This window comes from Aspergillus flavus, chromosome 1, assembly GCF_009017415.1.
Source record: "Aspergillus flavus chromosome 1, complete sequence".
Classification (NCBI taxonomy): domain Eukaryota; kingdom Fungi; phylum Ascomycota; class Eurotiomycetes; order Eurotiales; family Aspergillaceae; genus Aspergillus; species Aspergillus flavus.
Genome location: NC_092406.1, coordinates 5,488,709 through 5,511,221, shown reverse-complemented (window position 1 = coordinate 5,511,221; position 22,513 = coordinate 5,488,709). Strand labels below are relative to the sequence as shown.

Below are 22,513 nucleotides of genomic sequence, written 5' to 3'. Positions count from 1 at the left end.
TCGACTAGTATCGGGTACTCACCGGTATCCCCCATAAAGTGAGAAATGTTCGGATTCTTTCTCTCTCATTCGTTGAGTGTAAGCATCTTCGAGGAAAGATGACAAAAGCTCTCTGATATCAGATGCCTGCGCATAGACATAGAGTTGAAACGGCCATTGCCACAAGAAGCCAGTGCAATGGAACCTATGTACAATGCCGACGGCGTGAAATAGCTCACTGTGGCTAGCGCTGGCATATGAATTGTCTTTATATTGTTTCCAAGCCTAGTGCTCGGATACGGGCCAAGATGGCGGGATCAGAAGAGGCCAAAGGCCCTCAAGACTACAACACATACCGAAACGGTACCTTAGAAAGCCATAGTTCAATTATATAGTCGAATGATCAATTAGTAAACTTTTAAAAGACGGTGGATGAAAAAAGCTAAAGGCCGTCGTAAAGATCCTTTGTCTTAGGGCTGAGAAGAGTCACGTGTTTATACCGCTTATATTGCATGAGTTTCGTGCTAATTAGTTTTTGCCATTGTATAGGCTTGGCTAGCGAATGGTCTTACTGAATGATTATATGATGTAATAGTAAAACGTTTGCAGATAGTGTCATGCCTTTAAAACAAGTACTTAACACTAGAAAACATAAGGATGCCTTGATATTCGGAAGAGAGAAAGACCCTAAGAAAAAGGAACATGAAAAATGTGCGAGTAGAATTTTCAACTTTAACGCATGTCGTTCCCCTGTTTGAACCAAGTCCATTTGGAAGATTTCGTAATACACATGGCTGAAAGTCGGTTGTACTTCGGAATGTTAAAACTTTTTCTGTGCTATTGTCTGCACGTCGATGTTGATTGTCTCAATGATTAAATAACCTAACTCTGCACTAGGCAGGTATTCCGTAGTCTAACAAAGATCTAGAACATCTGATATTTGGGATCAGCATGGCTTCAACATTGGGAATGAAATAGCACGACGACAATGTTTGTGGATATGAGAGCAGCACCAGGAAGAAGAGAAGCAACCAGTGGGTCTACCTAGCGAATTCCTAGCATTTAGAGTAGGAAACTAGTTGACCTCGTTGTTTCGCCAGCTTAATTTAGCCTAACCGCAGCGGACGCAAAAATTTGGCACTCGCGCGCACCTTCCACCGGGTTATACCCCTGGATATGGTTGGGTTTATTGCAGGGGCGCAATATGGATTTGTGTTAACTAGAATTCATGGTAAGGTATGTCATACGACATCTTTAAAGGAAATCTAGATGGTCGCAATGAGGATACAGGTCGGACCTTTAAGATGCATGATGCATCTAATGTCCGCTAGTCAAGATGAGCTTGAGCTCCCTTTGCCAGGGCAGAGTATGAGCTGATGTAACCTTCTTATCTGATCGGTGTGGACATTGCAGCTATACTGCGTAAGTATATAGGTACGGAGGCACAATATGTACCAGATATTTTTGCAGGTGTAGGAATCCCTGTTATAGTAGAAAGGCCTAGTCCTTCGCAGTAAGCGTACGTACATGGATACTATCACATCTAGGAAATGATCTTCTCTCGGATAAGGGGCGGCGAAAATTTTTTCTTGTCTTTTCTTCCCAAAGATAAGCAACTTACTAATATCAATTAGTAGGCGTTTAACCTATAGCAGTTGATAAATGGAGTTATGAAGCTTCAGCCTCATCTTTGAGCTGTGCTTGATCTGATATTTGAGACCTTAACATAGAAAATGGGCATCAAAGGGAGCCCCATGAGACAGAAGTTCGCAGCAGGTCGAAGCTTTCCCGTGGCATTGCTGTACCTTGTCGATAGTAATTAAGGTGCCGTGCTCTAGTCTCTAGAGGATAAGAAATCCAAGATGACTTCCCTGGTGGTGTAGACACGGAAGGAAACCTTAGGCTATAAACCCCTGTCAAGTGACTTGGTCGCCTTACGGAGTAGTGAACAAAAAAATAGTAACGGAGAACCAGAAGTTGGCAGGAACCTTCTGTTTCCCCCTCCACATTCCCAGGTACTACCGGAAATTCCGGCTCATTCCCCGCTTCAATGTCTCGGAAATCTCTTCTTGGACTTTGGTTACCTGTGCGGATCACAATTTATTCAATGTCGAATATGACATAATCCATCTTTGGATGCCCAAAAGACGGTTGAGCGTTGTTGTGACCTGTGCCACTGGGGAGCCAAGAAACGCCTTGATCGCGTCCTTGGAGAGATCCGTTGGCGTACGCGTGATCTCCAGCAATTTTATATTAATTTATCGTATCGGGCAAAGTAAAGCTCGGACGAGGTACTTTCCTCTAGTTGGTAAGCAGTGCGATAAGTTCTAACTATAATGACGGGCACTACTGTATGCAGGCCAAGGCCAGCCTCGACCTGCATGTACAACAAATGATCACACTGCTGGATACGATTTCCGGAGATTTTGAAAAGCGAGATTTGCGAGGCGAAAAATAAAAAAAAAAAAAAGAGAAGAGAAGAAACGAGGGAAGAAGAAGTTTTCGATGTGCTTCTCTCATTAATGGAGCCGTGGACTACACTGGATCCTTACCAACTGGGTCCCTCCGCGTATGTTGGTGGAGCATCAATATACGGGGATGGAGAAAAGGATCCCAACTAGACAATGGCTCGGGTGATTTTGAAGACCCCTGTCAAGGGAAAAACAAGACTTTTCGGTGGACGAAAAAAAAAGGAACCAAGAGGCAAACCCCGCTTAATGGTCACTGTCGATCATTAAGCTAAAATAAATTAAACCCGACAAGGAAGCCCACAGAGGCGCAACTTCTACCAACTGCTCGTGCGCTTATTGACTCATGGTGCTAGCTAACTTCACATGCTACCGAGCTCAATCTCCGAGCAAAGAAAGCCGCATTTCCGTGAATTCTTCTCTCGTCCTAGAGGTTCGCCTCCTCCCGCAGTCGGCTGAGTTTAGATTCCCGACTTCCTTCCCCATGCCAAGTGAACAGTTGTGGTTGAATAGCAATCCCCATTCCCCACAGTTGGGGGATCGTTATCTTCCCCAAAATTTCCTCTCAGGGGCAATGCTCCGTTCCCCGCAAGGTGAGCACCTGAAAATCATCTTTCGAAGTAGTTAGTACAGCAAATAGACCTGGCTGAGGTGGCCTCCAACCAGGGAAGTACGTATGAGCTAACTCAGATAATAGTAATAATTACGGGCCGTGTGGGTTGACCACAATTCACCGCTGCTCCGAGTACTCGAGTCGTCGTAGGGTCTGTCTGGGCCCGTACCTCAATGGCATGCACTCTAGTCAGGAACTAACTGCTACTATGGCGCCATGCACCCAATCAAGGAACTCCCCTGTCCTCGTAGATCAACAAGTCAATTGGAGTATGCCCTCATAGGCATAGCCGCAAAAAGTAACTCGTTGAATGTCAAATGCTCACTTGGTTCAGGAAAAACAAGTGCCCTTGTCGATCGCCGAGGCAGAACCGAAATTGAGAGACAATATCTGGGGATGAAGAGAGATTCTCACGGAAACTCGCAATTTATCGCGCTTTTGATTTGCTCCCCGCAAGGCCGATTGTCCCTCGCACACCCGGGGGGATCCACGGCTCACTCCGAAAAGCATAGCTTGCTCCAGATCGCAACACCTTCTCCGCTTGCCATCGACTATACGACCCTGCAGCGGTACTACTATGTCGACAAGGGTGTTAGCGATCAGCATGTCGTATCAACTCCACACCAAAAGGGCATTTCCCCCGCAGATCGGGCCCAAAACCTTCTGCCACTGACATCAGTACTGGAGAAGAACCAATGCAACGCAGTTTGCTTCACATGTGGGGATCATGGACTAGCCCTCGGTCTAATCCAGTAGTCCCCAGTAGCTCTATGGACAGAACGGAGTAGATTCCCGCACGCCTGCAGACATAAAAGGAGTCATGCAGCCTCCTAGGTTCTGGAATTGGGCTCTTCAATCGTCAATTGCTGGCCATCCCCTGTGGAGAGCAAACACCCAGCATGCGTTTCTCAACAGTAGTTTCCGCCCTTTTGCTTTCCAGCACCTCGCTGGCAACACCAGCCCAAGACTTTTCAGCACTGGGCAATGCCTCATCACAGGGGGCTCCTGAGGAACATCCCATAGCTCAGACACCGGCTGCTGCAGCTGCTGCTCAACCAAGCGATAATGCTAGTCAACAACAAAATGTCAATGTCCAGCAGCCAACTGCTCAGCCTAGCCAGCAACCCACGGTCAATGTTCAGCAGCAGCCAACTGCTGAGCCCAGCCAGCAACAAAGTGCCAACGACGAGCAGCAGCCGACTGCGAACGTCGCTCCACAATCGAACGCCGCCCCAGAGCCATCTTCGAGTCCCAATGCCAATCAACAAACGGATGGTGGCCTGCTGTCACACCTGATCCCCACTGGTGTTGCGGAGTCTTCTGCCCAACAGGAATCTAATGCGCCTACTCCGACAGCCTCACCAGCGGAGTCCGAGGGCAGTGCTTCGCCTACCGAACAGTCGACAACCCAGGGATCCGCTACCAAAACTGCCGCTTCCTCTTCAACGTCGTCAGCTGGTAGCCCGTGGGAGAGCCTTATCCCTGATGGAGTTACTGGAAACCCTGGGACAGACCTGGGCAATGGACTCCAGGGTCTCTTGGGTCTCCTGTCTCCAACGTTCCTCAAGGATGTTGAATCATTTTTCCACCATTTTGCCTACCTATTTGACGACCAGACTACGGAACAGACCAAGTCTCTCATTAACATTGGATCCGGCCTTCTTACTCAAGACTTGATCAAGGAATTGAACAGTCTGCTGAGCAACGCCGGCAAGCTGTTGACATCTGACTTCGTTGATGAGATTCAGAAACTGATCAAACAACTTGGTCCTCTTCTGACGGATGACCTGTTCAAGCAGATTTCCACATTATTGAACAATGGAAACGACCTTCTGACCGCTGATTTCGTCAAGGAGGTCAATGCTCTGATCGGAAACGCCAACCAACTACTGACAGCTGAAACTGTTAAGGAGCTGCGGCAACTTATCGATTCCCTTGGTCCTCTCTTGACCCCTGAACTGTTCAAGGAGATCAGCGGCCTCCTTAACAATGCCAATGATTTGTTGACTGCGGACTTTGTCAAGGAGGTCAAGAGTTTGATCTCTGCAGTGGGTCCTCTCTTGACTCCTGAGCTCTTCAAGGAGATCAGCGGCCTCCTTAACAATGCCAATGATTTGTTGACTGCGGACTTTGTCAAGGAGGTCAAGAGTTTGATCTCTGCAGTGGGTCCTCTCTTGACTCCTGAGCTCTTCAAGGAGATCAGCGGCCTCCTTAACAATGCCAACGATCTGTTAACAGCAGACTTTGTCAAGCAGATTAAGAGCTTGATCAACTCGCTCGGTCCTCTACTTACACCTGAACTCTTCAAGGAAATCAGCTCGCTACTGGATAATGCCAACAGCCTGCTGACCAAGGACTTCGTCGACACAGTCAAGAATCTGCTCAACGAGGCCGGCCCTCTACTTAAGCCCGAGTTGTTCAAACAGATCAGCTCGCTGCTAGACAACGCCAACAACTTGCTAACCCCATCATTTGTCAACGAGACTACAGGTTTGATTGACACCATCTCTCCTGTGTTGACACCTGACCTGCTCTTGAAGGTCGGTAGCTTGTTGAATAGTGCTGGCAAGCTGCTTACCGATGGATTTGTCGACGAAACCAACACTTTGATTGGCAACGCCAACTCTCTTTTGACAGAGAAGTTTGTCAAGGAGACCAGCGGTTTGATTGACGGCATTGCACCAGTCATCACTCCTGAGCTTCTAGGACTTGTTGGTGGTCTCCTTGCAAATGCCAACTCTCTCTTGACACCGAAGTTTGTCAATGAGACTCAGGGCTTGATTGATGGCATTTCGCCCGTCCTCACACCTGAATTGCTCACGCAAGTCGGCAGTCTTCTTAATAACGCTGGCAAGCTCCTGACGAGCGAGTTCATTGATGAAACGAAGAGCCTGATCGGCAATGTGGCACCTGTCATTACCCCCGACCTGCTGGAGGATGTCGGCTTCCTTCTCGGCAATGCAACGAACCTGCTTACACCCAAGTTCGTCAACGAGACGAGAGATCTCATTGACGATGTCGCGCCTGTTATCACCCCAGAGCTACTCGGCGAAGTTGGTGGCCTTCTCGGCAACGCCAACGATTTGTTGACCAAGAAATTCGTCAACGAAACACAGATTCTGATCGAAGACGCTTCGGAGGTAAGCTAACTCTTAAGCTATGGTGTTGTGACTATTCGCTGACTCTTCGTTTCTAGTTGCTCCCTGTCGTGGTGAAGATCTTGGGCACGCTGTGAAGGATCTGAGCCACAGTTCAAGGGCTTATGATTAACGGACAACGAATTTACTTTTAATAATGCGAGGAAATTATCACGTGTTCTTATGTCGATAAGATTCATGTTTGTGATGCTTTTGGGTGCCAAGATATAGCGGCCCCAATTACAATGATGTGTGATGTTTAATAAGAATCCGTCCATAGCCCAAACTAGAATCCATGAGATGATTCGGTTCGCTTGCAGAAGTACCTTGACGAAAACAAAACACAAGGCTCCGAAGCACGCAATTCGTGTAGAAAATCGATGTCTATCATAGTTGATAGACAATCCGATGGCTTCATTTTTTTCCCTTCCCCTATAGAAATCCACGACTCAGTCCAAAGGCAGTTCTTTATGCCATTGCTGGGTGGTCCTCTTCCAAGCTCTTGGATCAGGTGGTTAAAGTTGAGAGGTGTTGAAGAAGCAAGGTCGATGGGAAGTAGGTGTGGATGGTCGGAAGCCGTAACCCACGATAGACCATTAGCAAAACAATGAACGGTAAATCATACCGAGCCTGAAGCAAGCATCGTGGCGGCCGAAGTCGTCCCAATATGAGGAGAAATAGAACCCCCAAGGTGTTGGGCATGTTCTAATAGCGGTTTCTTGAAAGCAACTTCCCCTGGTTCCCTTTTTCAAGCTGGAATATCTGATACTTTCACTTCTTGGTATTTTGACAAGACTTTCATCTCTGTGTTTCTTTCCTTGATTTTCTTGTCCATCGCTTTCTGGACATCTTCGCGCTTCCTCTCGGCGTCCTCCATCTTCTGTTTTACTTCTCTTGCAGCCTGCTCCTGTGCTCTCAGAGCTGCTTCCGGCGATGTATATTCTTGACGTAGTTGCTCGAGCTGGGCGCGGATGTCTTCAGATTCCGCATCGATCTGAGTGCAAGTGATCGGGTGATATCTGTGCGGCGGCAAGGGCTCCCCGGGGACGCGGACTTCGGGAAGTAGAGGATGTATTGGTGTCGTGCGCTGAGGCGAGCTCAATGGGACCGGGTTGGTAGTTGGGGAAGGCGTGGGCTCTGAGGGTGGTGATAGAGGTTCCTGATTCATTTTTGCGCTTTCAATTGGACTGAAGATGGGCGTGCTATCTGCTGATACTTGTTGAGGCTGTTCAAAGTACTCAAGATGCGCTCGTGGATTTTACCTCAGCAGCGCCGGGAAGACGTTCAAGGCGGTCAGTTTCTGCAGAACGTATTTCAATAACGCCCGCCTTGGCGCGGAGTGTGGGGAAACCAGAAGCATCGAACTGTCATCTGTGACCGAGAGGAGCCTATACGATATTGGCATAATTGAGGAATAGATGCTAATATAGTGCTCGCTGGACTGAGCCTTGCCAACCATGCAGGCTTTTGGTATGTCCACCCCCTATGTGATGATGCCCTGCCAGCGGAGCATTATCCGTACCCCTATCAGCCGGGACATCATGACCTCATAGGACCCTGAGGCTAACGTATGGATCTCTTAGTTCCAAAGAATCGGAGGGTGAGTCAAGCGACATAGTCTGTTTATTCAAATCATTGACTGTGTTCTCAGCCCAGGTTTGAGCTTGGTTTAAGGGTAAGCTATTCGAGTCCCCCGGTTTTCATAATTCACATCGATACTGATACCACGGCCGCTGAAGATAGTCGATCTGAACAATGTTCCTCTCGTGAATGGCACAGCGTTTGTCAAATGGCGCTTACCTTCGTCAAGCGGCGCCGAAAACCACGGGCACACGGATAAGGCGGTGATCATTGACCACCGGGCATACTGGAACTACGAGAAGACCTTGCAGGTTCGACTTACTATCGACCGGAATCAGAGCTTGCACGATTGTGAACTACAATTTGAAATTATACAGGAGTTTGAATCGGGGGGAGGCGGCGATACCAAGAACTTTTTGGGAAGGATCAGACTCAACCTCGCTGAATATGTGGACAAGAGCGACGATGATGAGGGTATTGTGAGGAGATACTTGATGCAAGACAGCAAAGTAAACAGCACTCTTAAAGTTGGGATAGCAATGCGTCAAGTGGAGGGTGATAGGAATTTCACGACGTGTGTTCATACCCGCCGCCACACATCCTGGTTTGGTGACTGACGTGCGGTAGACCCCCTTTGAAATCGGCCATGGCCTTCGGTGGCATCACAGGCGTCATTTCTTCAGAACAAACCGATCCTGACGATTTGGGTCCACTGCCATCTATTCACATGCAAAGCAGGGAAGCTGCTGACATGCAGGATATGTACCGCCGGACTTTGGCTGCTTCTTGGAACTCTCGCTCGGACGACGTACCTGCGGATAAGCTAGTTGAGGACCTTTTCTCAGGAAGTATTAGCTGGAGCAACGAAGTTCATGGTCTTCAATCGGCCGAGGCTAAGGGAGGTGAACATCTCCCATCTATCGGTGCAGCTACGAAAAATACATCGGCGAATAGACTTTCGCCCAATTTTGAAAGACGACCAAAAAGCTCCTCAAGCAACCAGTTCCGCATTGACGGTAAATTGCCCGAATTTAATTCGAGAGTTGGTCACAGTAGGAAGAGAAGCAGCATTGAACATCAACTTTACGGTACTGCGAAGGGCAATGCTTGGAAGAACCGTAGCAATGACCACGAACTCTCGGAGTTTGATGTTCGGGAGGACCTAAGGAGCTGGGAGATTGGTGTTAAGGAGTGACGGCGGAAATATTTCTCGAGTATTGTGTTTAATCATGTATTTTGTAAATAATACCCATATCTTGTTTTTTTTTTTTTATCTACTATCTTTACACTATCGGATCGTGAACATTGAGATCGGAAATCTATCACCGATTAGGAGGTGCCCCATATACAGTGCCAGGTGGGCTATTCCTCTTTCAGACTAGTGTAATTCTAGCATCAATTCTCCAAGCTTGAAAGTTGAGCTTCAACATTCCGTCGGCGAAAATTTACTCACCAAGTGTTATTCTCTTTTTGTGTCCCAGATGCTTTCGCGATCTTCCAAAGGTGTCGCGGGGCTTCTGAGCTGCCCGATACCCCCTTCAAGCAGAAAATGTTCGTCGCCATCGACTCTTCGACTACGCGACGTTTTTGTCCGGTCCCAGCATACGGACGGCGAATCAGAAAATGATAGCACAGAGAGCGCAGATAGCGCAGAAAACATAGAAAGCACAGAAAACACAGAGAGCACGGAATCTCGACCGCGCCGATACAGACGCAGATTCAAACCTCAGACGACGCCAAAGAAAGAATTTGACAAGGTACCGATTAATGTATCTTCCTTGGGAAATCCTGGTGAAGTAGTTGTCGTACCGCCTCCGAAGCGTCGCCGCTTTGCCTGGCTCAAAAATCCGCAATATCGCATCGACCAAGACACGAAAACTGCACTGCCGTTTATGCTGAACGATATAGAGAACGACGACCTCCTCGATAGCGATCTAATTACAGAACGAATCGAAAGTTTCCGCGCACATTATCGGCCGGGAGATAAATTGAGTCCCACCGATTGGGAGAATCTTCGATCAGGTTTCCAGACATCGTTTACAAACCAGCAACTGTCGGACTACATTGAGCAGTTTAAGGCGGAAGACACAGTGCCAGAAGAGGGCTTAATGCTTCATGGAGGAGCAAAACTTGCGGAATGGAGGCCGGGGACTTCGGCATTTTTTGAAACGGAGTCGGCCCCCCAGGCGGGCGCCGCTAAAAGAGTTGCAAAATCGCTAGATCTGAGAGGCAAGTATGTGCTCACTGAGCGGATACTTCGCGACTGCTGGCACCTTGGGCTCATTGGCGAGGTCGGCCAGCTGGATGTTCGTCTTCCCGCCCATTCACTATCGTTATTTTTACACTCCGAGCACTTTTCCTTCGAGGAGCTGGCTGGTCTTCACGATGCGAAGATTGATATCACCCATTCGCTTGGTCTTGTTCGCATCACCGGGAAGCAGCATTCTTGTGAATTCATCCGTGACATCATATACGACGCCACGACCAGGATACGAGAGGAGGATCTTGAACTGTACCCTCCTGGCGCTACTCCGAAAGGCAAGAATCGTGTTTTCACCGCCGATTTCTTGTCATGGATTAGCAAGACTTACGGTGTCTCATTCGACCTGACCACCACTACACCAACTAAGCTGTTTTACCTTGCCGAAAACAAACCGAAAGCGGACAGTGCTCGAAGGACATTGAATTTGGCAATTCACGATGCCACTCAGCCTCCGATACCATTCGGCACTTATATGCCAGCCTCGGAACCTGTCGACACCTACGACATCAATCCCGAACTCAATGTATCATGGTTTGATCGACAGAAGTCATGGTTCCGCTGGGCCGTACCGTCGGCGCAAACAGCCCCGTCGAGCATGTCAGACGCACCATTCTTCAGTAAACACGAAATGCGCCTATCAGACGAACTCCTTAAACTTCTGCGAGCAAGAGCTCGCACTAAACTCGGAAACGCAGAAGCCCACGAGAGCATAACAGCAGCCGTCGGCCGGTGTCTCTTTGAGCACAAACCGTTCGAAGGGAAAGCCATCACCGCCGCCCAACTAGGCAAAATGGCACCTCCACGAACTTTCACAACTGACATCCCCCGAGTAATTCCATTTCTGCACCAGCTCACCGCAGATTACCCAGAGGACGAAGAAATCCAGCCGCACCGTCTCCGCCTAGTCCCATCCGCAATCCACGCCCACATCTTCCCCCAACTTGAGCTCGAAGTCGCCATAGCCCCAGGAGGTTTTGAATACAACGTACAAAACGCCAAAGCGATCCTCTCCCAAAGCAGCGTCGACTACCTCCTCCCCGAAAGCGGCCTCGATCTTCGCTTCACCCGGAAATTAACCCACGACGTACTGGACAGCTTCGGCGAGGACGCCCCCCTGCAACCCCTCCAGGACTCCCTGCAGGATTTCTTCTCCAAAGCCGTGATCTACGAGGGCGAAACTCCTCTCCCTGCCTTTTCGCAGCTCTCCATCCCCAACCATCTCTTGGTTGAGACGGGCGAAGAACGCGATCCCGATGGCTTCACTACGGCGGAGTACATGTATCTGCCCGTCAACGATTTTCGGGGCACCCGTCTCCATCAGTATAACTATGAGGGTCATAGGCTTAATTACTCTTTCTATGAAAGTGGACCTTTTAGTCCTCATCGTACGACGGATATCTTCTTGGATATGGATGTGGATGGCTCGGAGGAACAGTCTCCTTCGGAGAATGGGGACTCACAGGAGCCTGTTCAGCAAGAGTTTGGTTCTTTCTATAAGGCGGCTTGCTCTTTGGCGTTTGAGTTGGATAGATCCGGACGTGTGATGTGAGATGGATGAGGTGAATGCTAAATATATATGTACATTACTTAGATTTTCTTTTTCAGATGGGCCCTCGTTGCCCTTGTTTTAATAATTTTTGAAGAATGTAAATACATTTATACCTCAAGTGTTGGGTTAAATATCATGTAGCATAGTGTGACATCTGGTTATTGTGGTCTCGCAGGAATTTGTGTACATTCCCGTAGGACTGTCCAATCCCAGATAAATGAGAGCATGCTCACATTAATCGGACATATTATGGTCCAAGTCGTGAGGATTAGGGTATAAAGTGCGGCTACCCATGAATTATTTTTCCTGGTAAGTCCGCCTGAGAAACATTAAAAGTATGCAGTTGGTCAGGACATCAGTGGCGGCACAGAACAATCCATCACCCTAATATCACATTACTGTATCTCAATGAACACTGTAAGTGTTGATACTGACCAAGTCGTAAAAGTCGCTGACGCCCTTCCTGAAGCCATTCTCCCATTCCTCAGCAAAGTCCTCATTCAACTTTCCGGTATCAGCAAATCGTTTTCGAATCCATAGCTCCATTGCCCCGATCTTTTCTCCTCCATTCCAACCACCGGTTATAACGTCTTGTGACAATGCACCAAAAAAGTTCAATGCATCCTTGAATCCGAAATCCCAACCAAGGGCATACTGTTGGTACTCACAGGTATCTGATGAGTCGGAGTGTTGTGATAAAGCAGTCTCACGGGACCGCAATCGTTGGGATTCGGCCTGTGCAATTTTAATGATAACTTGTGCTCGGGGAATTGCAAGCCATGAAGGAGACGGTATAGCATCAGCACTGACTTGTCGCTCAAAGTCCCACTCATCACCAGTTATCCGGTGTATTTTGAAGCCCACGAAAGCGGACCCACATGCCTTGGACTCCCACTGTTTGCTCTGTTCTTGACCAAAGGCTTTGGTTAATGTCGGCCTCTCGGACGCATCCACACGGTCCCAGGTTTGTGCATCCAATGCGCAGCTGTATTGTCCAATATAGGCATCTACCGCAGTTCTCTGAGAGCCCACTTTGCCTTGACGAGTTGAAAGTTCGGATAGCTCATTATGGATCCGTGAGATGATATCCCTGGGGTCCATGTGCTGATATGATCCCGTCGTGTAGTACTTGTGGGTATCCACGATAATCGGGCTCCTAGCTACCGGGCTCTCCAGTCGGTTCTTCATCATAGCATAGTCCAACGCATCGGCGAAATTCCCACCATCACTGATGTAGATGGGCAGGGGTGGGTTAATACAGCTTGTGATTTCAAGAACCTCATCATACCATTTCCGAAGATCGCAGGTTTTCCAGTCTGTTTCACTAGATATTTGAACTCCGATCACCCCAAACATCGCATGATACGTAACTTCTTGGACGATAAAAGCGACGCAGTCCGTGGCCATGGTCCAATTGCGCTCACTCGCGCAGAAGTCAGCAATCCCGATCTCACTGTGACTGTTCCGGTCCATACTACCTGGAATGGTCTGAAAATCAATGAGGACCCCGATACCATGGTGATAGCATTTCTCGATGAGACGTTTCAGGATATTCCAGCAATTGACGTACACCTCAGATGGCTCGCCTTCGAAATCCGTACCCGTGCAGAACACTGGCCCAAGGGTAAAAAAGCCTATCGGGATACGTATTGAGTTGCATCGCGCCACATCTTTAAGCCATATGATATCGAAGTCGGTCAGAGCAGTCCGCCAGTGTGCTTCCCATTTTGAGCGGGTTTCTTTGAGTCCGCAAGCCTTGAGCGATCTGTGTGCGTGAAAGTGTATCAGTAACGAAGCCAGCAGAGTAGGGGATCTCCCTATGCGCACTGACCTTTTCACCTCTTCGAGCTCTCTAGAACCTCCGGAGTCACTACTGGATGCGCCATCACTTAGCCAGGGTCCATGGACGAACATAGAGCCTAGGTTGGTCCCATCCTGATATCGGTAGCGAAATATATCCTCCACGGTTGGTGGTGTATAGTTTGGGTCAGTCATGGTCACGCAGCGGCTTCGCAGATGCTTAGCTACTAGGACAAGCCGTTGCTGGGTATTTCAGTTTCAGGAATTTGAGAATGTTGACGCGGAACCAAACAGTAACTAAATCTAAATGCATGGGAAGCAACACTGATACTGTGTTGGGAAAATTCTAAGATGGAACACGGGTGATCAATGGCCGCCAAGGACGTTTGGAACTAGCTGGTATAACTATTGGAAGAGGTAGTCCATCACAGGCAACACGTAGCTTCTGGACTCAGTATCGCAAGATTGGTTGATGTTCCAAGCTGGGAGTACAGAATGGGACGGATTTGGAAAGGGTGGATGTACCAGTGATGTCATCTCTGAATTATGAACACTTTTAGCTTACTAACAGCACAATGCGCATAATTAAGGTTCTTGATTCAATTTATGGATCTTACGTCCTTGAAATTGAATATTGTAGACATACGGAGTACAATGAAAGTGATCAACTGAGAGCCCCAACTACTGTGCAACAACACGCTTGACAGTATCCCGAACCGATTCCAACTTCAACCCCAGCACATCGTTGGCCAAGGTCAGATCCTTGGCATAATTAGCCTGCAGGCCTGGGGTATTACCAAAACAAGTGGCGCGGACCAGATGGAATGCACCACTGAAGTCGCCAGCACCGAGTTTCTTAAATCCTTCACCAACCTGCTCCTCAGTGGCGGTTGCTTTCATGGACCATTTAGCAGCCGTTACTTCTTCCAATGCAGCCACAATCTCGTTCTGGGTGGTTTCGACAGAGGCAATGTAGAGGTACTTGTTACTGGTCTCCTGGGGTTGTTGTAGCACTGAAACCACTGCTTCGCCAAGCTGCTTCTCATTGGTAAGGGTGAAGCTCTGGTTACCGCCGTCCCAGATGGTTGCAGTACGGTTTGCGACGTCAAATCCAAGGAAGCCATTTCCAAGACCCTGTTAAACCGAATGAGTCATATCACTCAGTAGGGAAAGTAGAGAAAACGAGTCACTTACCCAATCGAGCAATCCTGAAGTGGCGATGGCAGTCCACGAAAGGCCATCGGATTGCTTCGTTTTCAAGTACTCGATGAGCTCCTTCTTCTGGCCAAAGAAGGGTGCCAGTTTCAGGACAGCCTCGTTCTGGCTGTTGGAGGAGAACTCAGAGGGAATAAATCGTTGAACACCAGACCGAATTGCAGCATCGACAATCTTCTTCTGTTCGCCAAATGCCGTGGCACCTACGGCCGAGATGACGGCGTCTTGGCCATTGAAGACAGCCTCAAGGTCGGCATCTGAGAAATCGCTCTTGCAAACAGTGATACCGGCCGGGAAGCTAGCGTTACTTTCCTTGCGAGACAAGACGGTAATGTGAAAGCTGGAAGATGCAACAAGGCCATCAAGGATGATCTTGCCGATATCGCCGCTAGCCTAATTAGAGGTGTGAGTTTGGTGGTGAAATGCGAAAGAAGGGATTGTACATACACCAATAAGAACAATGTTCTTGTATCCGTTCATCACAGAATATGAATGAAGAACTAAGCTTTAGAGCAAGTAGATAACTTCAGATTGAGAGGTATCACCGGCAGTTTGCGGCGATGTCTCTGCTTTGTGTAGTGGAACAGCTGAAGACGTGACGAGGAGGCATCTTTATATGCACGAGGATGAACACTCCGGTGAGGTATTTACTTTTCTATAGAGGATGGTCAGTATAGGATCAGTAACAATGTCAGTTCTTGCGATGACAAATGGATGTGACGCTTACATGCGGACTTGTCCTCCGTTCCTCCGCCGTAGCCAATCGGAGCAGCTCCCTTCTAGACCTCCGCCATCGTGGATTCATAGTCAGGTCCGCTTGCTCCGTTAGTAGTACTGTAGTACTTCCCTTACTCAACCCACTCAGCTTCAACAAGCAGCAGCAATCCATGCCCCGCCGGGTGATTGCGTCGGGACGGTCTTGTCTTGAGTGCCGCCGGCGCAAGATCAAGTGCGACCGATCCTTGCCCTGTGCATACTGCGTCCGGACGCATATTCACTGCACATACCCCCAGCCCAAAACAGGACAAGATGCCGATCATTCCGTGGACAGTAACCTTGTGGGCAGGGTGGAAAGCATTGAATGCAAGTTTCAGTCCCTAGAAAGAAGTCTAGCCCAGATCAAACAACTCTTGCATACGAATCCTCCACTGTCCGGTCAGGAACAAAATCAGTTGAGACCTGTAAGCTTGTCTTTCACTATTCAAAGTGAACAGTAGAAAGACCATAATGAGTAAGCCAGTTACTAAGACAGTAGTAGGAAATTGAACAGGATAGGTGTAGCTCCGGCTGCTCTGGTGTTTCCCATGCTGCTTCACGCAATGATGGACAACTCTGGCAGTCTTTCCCTTTGAGGCCGGACCCTTCGCCAGCGTTGGAAAACCTTCATCCTTCTCCACCTGTAATCGCGTTCATCTGGCAGACCTACCTGGATGTGGTAGATCCCGTGCTAAAAATTTTCCATGTCCCGACCGTGCAAAGGCAGGTTATGAGTGTCATTCGAGGCCGATCTAACCTCGAGGCTCCCACAGAATGCTTGATCTTTGCAATTTATTACTCAACCGTAGTGACCATGTCGGCGGTTGAATGTCGTGGGGAGTTTGATGAGGATAAAGCTGAACTAGTGACGCGGTATGTATGTTTCTCATGGGAAAACGCCTTCGCTGACTGGGTAAGGTATCGAACGGGCGTCGAGCAGGCTCTTTCGCGCGCGAACTTCCTCAGGTCTCTGGATTTGACAGTCCTGCAGGCATTTACTCTTTATCTGGTAGTTATACACCTATGTTTGGAACAAAACGGGACCTAATAATTTTCTTTCTAGATCTGCGGCAGAAAGGACGAGAATGGGCCCGACGTATGCACGCTTATAGGCGTTGCCATTGGAACTGCCATGAAGATTGGTCTCCATTGTGACGGAGCTGATCTAGGTCTGTCTCCTTTCGAGATAGAAATGCGTCGCCGTCTCTGGTGGCAGATCTGCATTTTGGACGTCCGAACGGCGGAGGATCATGGCTCTGAACCAACCATACTCGAAGCAGCCTTCAATGCCGAATTGCCTTTGAATATCAACGACACTAGCCTGCAACCGGACATGAGCGAGCTGCCTCAAGTTCAACCTGGAAAGACCGAGATGACCTTTACGCTGGTCCGGTTTGAAGTGAGCCATTTTGTGCGAAGAGTGACATTCTCAGACAGGTTTTGCCGCACTAACTCATACCCAATCTTGAGTGAGGCAAAGAAGTGTGAAGCAATAGAGCAATTCAAGGAGCGTGTAGAGAAACAATACTTATCATATTGCGACAAAGAAGTTCCACTTGACTTTATCACCGCTACTTCCACTCGTCTGATTTTGGTAAAATTGAAATTGGCAGTATGCAAGCTACGGAAGGATCAGGCTCCGGGCATGCTTATGCAGACGATTTACCGGAGGACTTGTGAAGAAGTCCTGCAGCACGCTCAAACACTGCGAAATTATGAGAAGGGCAAAAGATGGCTCTGGCTGTTTCAGACCTATGTCGAATGGGATTCACTGGCTTATCTCCTTCTCCATATCTGTACAGCACCTCCGGAGGAGCTGTCTGATGCGACGTGGAAAATTGTCGACGAGATCTACCACCACTGGAAATGTGAATCAGGTATCTATCGGGATCGCCGCTGGAGACTTATTGAAGAGCTTCGGTTCCAAGCTTTGAGCGCACGAGCTACGAAGCAGAAAATCCCTCAATTGCCACGGGCGACGCAACCGGGTCATCACACAACACCTGAACAATATGATCTTGGACCTGCGGCCAGACTACACAAAGACCCGTCCGCCAGAGCCCATCGAACAACAGATACCGGGATCGATCAGCCATCTAACGCGGAAGCTGCTGCTTACGTACATCCATCGCAGGTGGCAGGGTTTCAGACAACAGAGTCCAATCCTACTGTTGATCAACCCTTCCCCATGGGGACACTCATCAGCGCGGCGACTGCGACATCTGTAACTCAACCCGTAGATGAGGCAATGTCGAGTGCTGCTGAGTTGCCGAGTGGGGGTACTGGCTGCGAGTGGAGCGCAGCGCTATTCGAGGTGTTTTGGGATCTCACTGGATCTGGACAAGGTGCCTCTGTATCGTGGCTGTAACTATCTCGTTTTAGGTCACTTGACAGTGCGTACATGTTTTGAAGTGATGCGAAGCAAGGGCATTTCGAATGTCCATCCCTTGGAGGTATAATTTTTGAGCTGCTCTTTCGTAATCTTTAGTTATGATACACCGAAAGGAGGAGATTCGTCGCAAACAAATACAAAATATTTGTCCATCTCGGCAATTCCCCGATAACAAAACAAAGAAAAATAAAAAGAAGAAAGCAATACGGTGTGTCAGTAGACCGTGTAAAGGATGGATCTATAGAGAGTGGTCTAAATTTAACACAAGGGATGACGGGGGCTAATTTATATTGATTAAGGTTAGGCCTTGAAGTAAAAGGTCACTAGGCGAGGGGCTCCGCATTTTCGAGTCCCAAATCCGTCCCGTTGGCCCAAATTGAATTGTCACTTTCCCAAGGGTCCACGCAAGTTCGTGCCAAAACCCTACCTTTCCTTGGTTTCCACCTTCTTTTCTGACTTCATTTAACTCTCTCCGGGCCAAAAGCGACTTCTCAACTACAGGACCCCCCTCCTGTATAGCACCAGTGCCAATTTGTTCCCCTCGACGCCCAGTCATGAAGCTTATGCGGATATAGCAAACAACAAAGACATGGAGAGAACACGGGTCGCTAAGGTTTGCCGACTGCCGATTATGCTTCAAGTTTCAAGATCTCCTGACATTCTCCTCATCCGTGATTGCAGGTTGAAGATGTGACCTTGGCGCGTCGTGGTGAACAGGTTGTTGGCACCCTCCACCTCACCCCTCATCATATCATCTTCTCCCATATACCGTCGCTGCCGGACAGTGCGCAACCTTCTGCTACGCCCGTTAGACCGAGAGAGCTCTGGATCACTTATCCTATCATCTCTTTCTGTACCTTCCGCCCCGCTCCGGCTGCTTCGCGTCAACCGTCGTCAATTCGTCTGCGTTGTCGTGACTTTGCATTCGTTTGCTTCTATTTCGCCAGCGAGACGAAAGGCCGTGATGTTTATGAGAGTATAAAGCAGTGGACATGCAAGCTGGGGCGGATCGAGAAACTTTACGCTTTCACTTACCAGCCACCACCTCCCGAGCGGGAGCTCAACGGTTGGGAGCTATACGACCCACTGAAAGAGTGGGCAAGACAGGGGGTAGACCGGGATAACCATGGCTGGCGTATCTCTCGGATCAATACGGATTATACGGTAATAACCTACTCTGGTAGTGGGTTCGAGAATGTGGTTAACATGGACGGATTTCCTTAGTTCTCCCCGACGTATCCTGCGCTCTTACCGGTTCCGTCCTCCATCTCTGATAATACGCTTAACTATGCGGGGCGATACCGGTCTAGGGCAAGAGTTCCCGTGTTAACGTATCTTCATCCCGTTAATAACTGCTCGATCACAAGAAGCTCACAACCCCTGGTGGGTGTGCGTGGAAATCGAAGCATTCAAGACGAAAAGTTATTAGCTGCGATTTTCTCCACCTCTCGTTCCGAGAGACCGCTGGCAAATTTCTGCCCAGCGCACTTAGATCGAGAATCTTCTGGTTCAATGCAAGGCGATGCGAATGATGAGACCGTGACTGATTTGACTAGGGCGGAAGACTTGGAGGATGAGCTGTTAACGTCATTCCACGGGGACTCGGATGGCAAGCACCAGGTATACGGTGCTCAACAGCACAACTTGATCGTTGATGCACGGCCGACGGTGAATGCATTTGCGATGCAGGCTGTTGGTCTCGGCTCGGAAAACATGGACAATTATAAGTTTGCGACCAAAGCATATCTCGGAATTGACAACATCCACGTTATGAGGGACTCTTTGAATAAGGTGATTGATACTTTGAAGGACTCAGATGTCACCCCGCTAGGACCAAATAGAGACCAGCTTGCGCGCAGTGGGTGGTTAAAGCATATTACTGGGATTTTAGACGGCGCGGGCTTGATTGCCCGCCAAGTTGGCCTTCAACACTCGCACGTATTGATACATTGCTCGGATGGGTGGGATCGGACCGGTCAGCTTAGTGCTTTAAGTCAGATATGTCTTGACCCCTATTATCGTACGATGGAGGGCTTCATGGTGCTGGTGGAGAAGGATTGGCTTTCCTTTGGGCACATGTTTCGGCACCGCTCTGGACACTTGAACAGTGAAAAGTGGTTCCAGATAGAAAATGAAAGGATCGGGGGTGATTCCAGTCGTGGCTTCGGGGAGGCCGGCGGTGCGGGCAAAGCCATCGAGAATGCATTCCTTAGTGCCAAAGGATTCTTCAACCGAGATAACACAAGTCGTGACTCTCTTCCCGAGTCCGATGGAGAAATGCAAAGCTACGATTCAGACACTCCTGGTCCCAAGAAACTCAGTTCCGCTCCTAGATCGGTTACCCCCGAAAAGGAGATGACGAAAGTGAAAGAGACTAGTCCAGTGTTTCATCAATTCCTCGATGCAACCTATCAACTGCTGTACCAATACCCGACACGGTTCGAATTTAACGAGCGGTTTTTACGCCGGTTGCTGTATCATCTTTACTCGTGCCAGTACGGCACATTTCTCTATAACAGTGAAAAAGAGCGTGTGGAGTCGAAAGCAAAGGAGCGCACTCGGAGTGTATGGGATTATTTCCTCGCCCGGAGAGAACAATTTCTTAACGCGAAATACGATTCCCATATTGATGACCATAAGCGTGGGAAAGAACGTCTCATATTCCCACGGCTCAATGAAGTCAGATGGTGGAGTGAAGCATTTGGTCGAACGGATGCTGAAATGAACGGTATTCGTTCGACTGGGTCTCCTCCTGCGCAACGTGAGAACATTGATAGGGAACGATCACCGGTGCTGACTGGCATTGAGACAGCTCAGGATGTTGTCACCAGTAGCACTGGTATGAAAGGGGCTCACAATGCTGCCTCAGCTGGAATAGCAGCCGTCACATCGGGGATCTCGAGTTTGGCTTTCTCCAAGAAGGAGAATGGGCAAGACCCCAAAAGTATGGGTCAACTTGAAGTCGAGATGCGATAAACGAGTAAAGAAAAAAAATGTTTGGTATTAGGGCATGTTTACGAATCGGTATATCTACGGGAACTGGCAGGGTATCGGTCCGGGTGCGATGGGCATAAATCTTCGCTTATGAATATGTGCATGACTGTGTGCTTGGCTTGTCAATTGTTTGTTCTTCAGATTTTCAGTTGTTCTCAGTCTGAGTAGAGAGATACAGCAAGGGGAACGATAAACCCATCATTTCATGGCTTGCACTGGACTTATTGGCTATGTGAGCATAGCAAGATGGAAAGTGTTTGACTACATAGAAATATTAACACTGCACTGCATGGAGAGCTCATTACCTAAAGTGGTTAAGGTTCGATTGTAGGGCCCCATAGTAGAAGTGCCTGAGGCCAGCGGACGGGCTGGGCAGGCTAGGTCCAAAAAGGGAAGGGGCACAAGCGACGGGCCAGGGTTAACCCTATCACAGAATTGGGAAGGGGAAACCCTAAACGGGCAGAAACCCCACTAAAGGCCGACTGTTCAAAACTGATCGAACGGCAGCAGATTATTTCGCCTTTGAACGACTTCCCAACTTTGGTGCTCCGCAACCACCGCGTCCTCGGCCGTTTCTTCGACAACTCACTTCACCCAACAGAAACGCAATCATGGCTGCTGTCCAGGGAGCTATTTCGAAGCGCCGCAAGTTCGTCGCCGACGGTGTCTTCTATGCCGAGTTGAACGAGTTCTTCCAGCGCGAGCTGGCTGAGGAGGGCTACTCCGGCGTTGAAGTCCGTGTCACTCCCACCGTCACCGATATCAGTACGTCGCCCGATTGAGATTCCATTGCTTTTTCTTTGCACTTGTTTTGTGGGAGGTCGAGAAGGATTGAGCGATAAACAATGGAAGGGAAAACAAATTTTCAAAAGGAAAAAAAAAAGAAAAATATATGAGACGGAATGAATTGGATGTCTACTGGTGCAAAATTGTCGGAAAAGGATCATACACGATTGCTAACGGATGCTCTTTTTCTCTGCAGTCATCCGTGCCACCCACACCCAGGAGGTTCTCGGTGAGCAGGGCCGCCGCATCCGCGAGCTCACCTCCCTCATCCAGAAGCGCTTCAAGTTCCCCGAGAACTCCGTCTCCCTCTATGCCGCCAAGGTCCAGAACCGCGGTCTCTCCGCCGTCGCTCAGTGCGAGTCCCTCCGTTACAAGCTCCTCAACGGTCTTGCCGTCCGTCGTGCTTGCTACGGTGTTCTCCGTTTCATCATGGAGAGCGGTGCCAAGGGTTGCGAGGTTGTCGTTTCCGGAAAGCTCCGTGCTGCCCGTGCCAAGTCCATGAAGTTCACTGTACGTTCTCTCGCATATCTCAATGAATCGTGATTTTGTCGGCGAAGAAAGGCGGTGTGAAGAGAGAAATAAACCGTTGCGGTTTTACGAAGGGAGGGAAATCAACAGCATTGCTGACATATATCTGGCTATAGGACGGATTCATGATCCACTCCGGTCAGCCCGCTAAGGAGTTCATCGACAGCGCCACCCGTCACGTCCTCCTCCGCCAGGGTGTCCTTGGTATCAAGGTTAAGATCATGCGCGGTTCCGACCCCGAGGGCAAGGCTGGCCCCCAGAAGACCCTCCCCGACTCCGTCACCATCATCGAGCCCAAGGAGGAGCAGCCCGTCCTCCAGCCCATGAGCCAGGACTACGGTGCCAAGGCTATCGCCGCTCAGCAGGCTGCCGAGCAGCAGCGCCTTGCCGAGCAGCAGGCCGCCGAGGGCCAGGAGGGTGCTGGTGCGGAGACTTTCCAGCAGGAGTAATTG

The 22,513-nt window shown here is 49.1% G+C and overlaps 8 protein-coding genes across 8 annotated transcripts; 5 read left to right on the top strand and 3 right to left on the bottom strand.

Moving 5' to 3' along the window:
* Positions 1-3,959: 3,959 nt before the first annotated feature.
* Positions 3,960-7,545, top strand: F9C07_2280120 (uncharacterized protein; the record flags this gene model as incomplete). Its single annotated transcript, XM_041287842.2, has 2 exons — positions 3,960-6,200; positions 6,257-7,545. 2 exons carry the CDS (start codon positions 3,960-3,962, stop codon positions 6,293-6,295), a joined length of 2,280 nt encoding a protein of 759 aa, XP_041140080.1. The 3' UTR covers positions 6,296-7,545.
* F9C07_11092 (uncharacterized protein) lies at positions 6,946-7,365 on the bottom strand (the record flags this gene model as incomplete). The annotated part of the gene is made up of 1 exon (XM_041283851.1): positions 6,946-7,365. The coding sequence occupies one exon, from the start codon at positions 7,363-7,365 to the stop codon at positions 6,946-6,948; it is 420 nt and encodes a 139-aa protein (XP_041140081.1).
* Positions 7,546-7,767: 222 nt separating the features above from the next.
* Positions 7,768-11,590, top strand: F9C07_2059001 (respiratory complex assembly protein Rmp1; the record flags this gene model as incomplete). Its single annotated transcript, XM_041287843.2, has 5 exons — positions 7,768-7,797; positions 7,849-7,872; positions 7,937-8,352; positions 8,406-8,959; positions 9,414-11,590. 5 exons carry the CDS (start codon positions 7,768-7,770, stop codon positions 11,588-11,590), a joined length of 3,201 nt encoding a protein of 1,066 aa, XP_041140082.2.
* A 286-nt stretch (positions 11,591-11,876) lies between these two features.
* On the bottom strand, positions 11,877-13,585 carry F9C07_2084566 (glycoside hydrolase superfamily; the record flags this gene model as incomplete). The annotated part of the gene is made up of 2 exons (XM_071508859.1): positions 11,877-11,909; positions 12,026-13,585. The coding sequence occupies 2 exons, from the start codon at positions 13,583-13,585 to the stop codon at positions 11,877-11,879; spliced, it is 1,593 nt and encodes a 530-aa protein (XP_071366055.1).
* A 486-nt stretch (positions 13,586-14,071) lies between these two features.
* On the bottom strand, positions 14,072-15,085 carry F9C07_11089 (NmrA-like family protein; the record flags this gene model as incomplete). Its single annotated transcript, XM_041283852.1, has 3 exons — positions 14,072-14,524; positions 14,585-14,998; positions 15,053-15,085. 3 exons carry the CDS (start codon positions 15,083-15,085, stop codon positions 14,072-14,074), a joined length of 900 nt encoding a protein of 299 aa, XP_041140085.1.
* A 407-nt stretch (positions 15,086-15,492) lies between these two features.
* On the top strand, positions 15,493-17,729 carry F9C07_2060285 (fungal-specific transcription factor; the record flags this gene model as incomplete). Its single annotated transcript, XM_071508644.1, has 5 exons — positions 15,493-15,760; positions 15,813-15,859; positions 15,945-16,234; positions 16,280-16,370; positions 16,425-17,729. The coding sequence occupies 5 exons, from the start codon at positions 15,493-15,495 to the stop codon at positions 17,727-17,729; spliced, it is 2,001 nt and encodes a 666-aa protein (XP_071366054.1).
* Positions 17,730-18,029: 300 nt separating this feature from the next.
* F9C07_2280116 (protein phosphatase) lies at positions 18,030-21,179 on the top strand. The gene is made up of 3 exons (XM_041287845.2): positions 18,030-18,366; positions 18,435-18,917; positions 18,978-21,179. The coding sequence occupies exons 1-3, from the start codon at positions 18,343-18,345 to the stop codon at positions 20,727-20,729; spliced, it is 2,259 nt and encodes a 752-aa protein (XP_041140087.1). The 5' UTR covers positions 18,030-18,342; the 3' UTR covers positions 20,730-21,179.
* A 179-nt stretch (positions 21,180-21,358) lies between these two features.
* Positions 21,359-22,510, top strand: F9C07_11086 (40S ribosomal protein uS3; the record flags this gene model as incomplete). The annotated part of the gene is made up of 3 exons (XM_041287846.1): positions 21,359-21,512; positions 21,730-22,043; positions 22,178-22,510. 3 exons carry the CDS (start codon positions 21,359-21,361, stop codon positions 22,508-22,510), a joined length of 801 nt encoding a protein of 266 aa, XP_041140088.1.
* Between the last annotated feature and the right edge of the window lie 3 nt (positions 22,511-22,513).

What these genes read in the sequence shown, in the direction of transcription:
- F9C07_2280116 (XM_041287845.2), top strand. Translation starts at nt 18,343, where the DNA reads ATGGAGAGAACACGGGTCGCTAAG. An exon ending in AGAGAACACGGGTCGCTAAG is followed by an intron (nt 18,367 to 18,434) that starts GTTTGCCGACTG and finishes CCGTGATTGCAG; the next exon opens with GTTGAAGATGTGACCTTGGC. An exon ending in GGATCAATACGGATTATACG is followed by an intron (nt 18,918 to 18,977) that starts GTAATAACCTAC and finishes GGATTTCCTTAG; the next exon opens with TTCTCCCCGACGTATCCTGC.